Source organism: Penaeus monodon, chromosome 28 (assembly GCF_015228065.2).
Source record: "Penaeus monodon isolate SGIC_2016 chromosome 28, NSTDA_Pmon_1, whole genome shotgun sequence".
NCBI lineage: Eukaryota > Metazoa > Arthropoda > Malacostraca > Decapoda > Penaeidae > Penaeus > Penaeus monodon.
In genome coordinates, this window is record NC_051413.1 from 6,987,293 (window position 1) to 6,989,317 (window position 2,025).

The following is a 2,025-nucleotide window of genomic DNA, read 5'->3' on the forward strand; positions in this document are numbered from 1 at the left end:
CAAGGACTCACCAGCTCTTCAATATCATTGTCTCCGATATCAAGTCTCTCGAGCTTTGTAAGGTGGGAGACCGATTCAGGCAGTCCCTTGAGCAAGTTTTCTCTCAGTTCTAATGATGTTAAGTTCACCAAACTGAAATAGTATAAAATTCTTTATGGAGAAGCTATTTCCATCAAACGTTAGACCATGCAAATGGGTCAAAATGCTATCTGGAAAATATACCAATCAAAAAGTTAACAATTAGATTCCTGCAATGAAGTTCATCATCAAGTCTAAATAAAAATGGAATTCCAAATGAATTTCTACATCCAGCCATTGAAACGCAGAAGAGTAACACTACCACTGCAATTAAACTAAAATGTAGAGGCACGAAATGCAACCACAACAGAACGCCCCGCCAGTGAAAAGACACTGGAGACAGAGCAGGGCTTGCTCTTACGCCAGCAGTATGCACCCCTGCTCATTCCCACCACTACGTCTTTTCCGCCACACCTTACAGTACGACCTCAACAGATTTCAAATCATCCAAGATCAGCTACAGAACGAAAAAAGGCCGAAAACTCACCATCCAAAGTCATAAGGCAGGTTGGTGAGGGACATGTCATTGAGTCCCAGCACCGTTAGGTTTTTCAGCTGGGTGAAGCCGCCAGGTAGTCTGAAAGAAAAGAAAACCATATGAATTCAAGAGTTCGATGCATTTCCATTTGTCTGGCATGATGAAATGACCAAGAACATTATTTATACTAGCTGAATAAATAATCTAATCTGCTTATACAATGCAAGACTAGAAATTGTAACGCGTATGATATGCAGAGGCGCGTTTCCCCACAAGACAAGCTACTTCACACAGACTTCTTTTGCCTTTTATTTCAAGAGATGCTTCAACATCTTGCTGGGAGAAGGCATTCACATCTACTCTATTTTTCAGTGGAATGATCCGAATGCATCTTGTATGAACAAACATATTGAAATCAGGGGATTATTCTCTTTGCAACCATGTACATAATGTATTGGAGAGAAAGTTTACGTGGTACTGAGATTCGGCGAGTTGCATTTTTTATTAACTGAACGATCACATGCATTATCTAGAATATCAATTAATTTTCTCAATTAAACGAGAGTGTCTATCGCATCTGAATTGTCCCAGGAAAAGCAAACGGAGCTAGAGATCAAATATCCTGCTCGAAACACATTACTTCTAGTTCGCTACCTCCTGTTATTAACTCAAGTGACTGCCGAAGCTCATGCGGGAAAGTAGGTACGACACACACGCTCCAACTTTCCCCTTCAGTCCGTGTGAACTGCAAACATTGCAGCATCTTGTCAAGTGCGAATAAAACGCACACAAATGGTCACTGCATTGCACAAACACCCATACATATCTTGGATTACAACGAGTCTATTCACAGTGGGTTCAGTTCTAACATTTCAGAAACAGGCGGACTGAAACGCGCTAATCCCGAGTGAAAACCCCTTTCCTACCCAGGTTGTGCCGTGGGAAAAACATGACTTGCACACGGGCGTTTTTGCAACGGCTGCTCACTGTCAAGGACCTACAAGGCGACTCACAAGGGGCCGATAAATCTCATGACTCGGAGGCATCGGCCACTCAACCTCCACCTTCGCTACTGCACAAATGCTCATCTAAGGGACTTCATCGAGTAAGGTTTATACTACCGATAAAAAGCTTCCCTAAAGCGCTGTGCCAGAGCACGCAGCCCGCATAGAAGAAAAACAAATACATACATACTCTGAAATATCAGTAAAAGATCAAAGAAAACATCAGGCTCTTGGGCTCGCCCTTTACCCTCTGGCCCCTGACCCCTTCCACCCCCACCTCCTCCACCTGCGGAACAAAACAACCGCCCGCAGGACACCGTTTCCGCCCACAGGAAGCCTTCCCGGAAAGGAGTAGCGAACAGTTAGCGCCGCTGCCTGCCTCGGGCTGAGTAGGGGGGGGGGGGGGGCTCCGCTTAACGTATTGCTTAACGTACTGCTTCCAGATACCCTCGCGAGCATTATGCG

The 2,025-nt window shown here is 44.7% G+C and overlaps 1 protein-coding gene across 1 annotated transcript in view; it reads right to left on the minus strand.

Moving 5' to 3' along the window:
• LOC119591029 (protein scribble homolog) overlaps positions 1–2,025 on the minus strand; it is a gene marked incomplete at its 5' end in the record, with an annotated part of 112,139 nt that overhangs the window by 101,483 nt on the left and 8,631 nt on the right. The window contains 2 exon segments of the mRNA XM_037939758.1: positions 12–132; positions 566–655. Coding sequence (XP_037795686.1) covers positions 12–132; positions 566–655 — 211 coding nt within the window.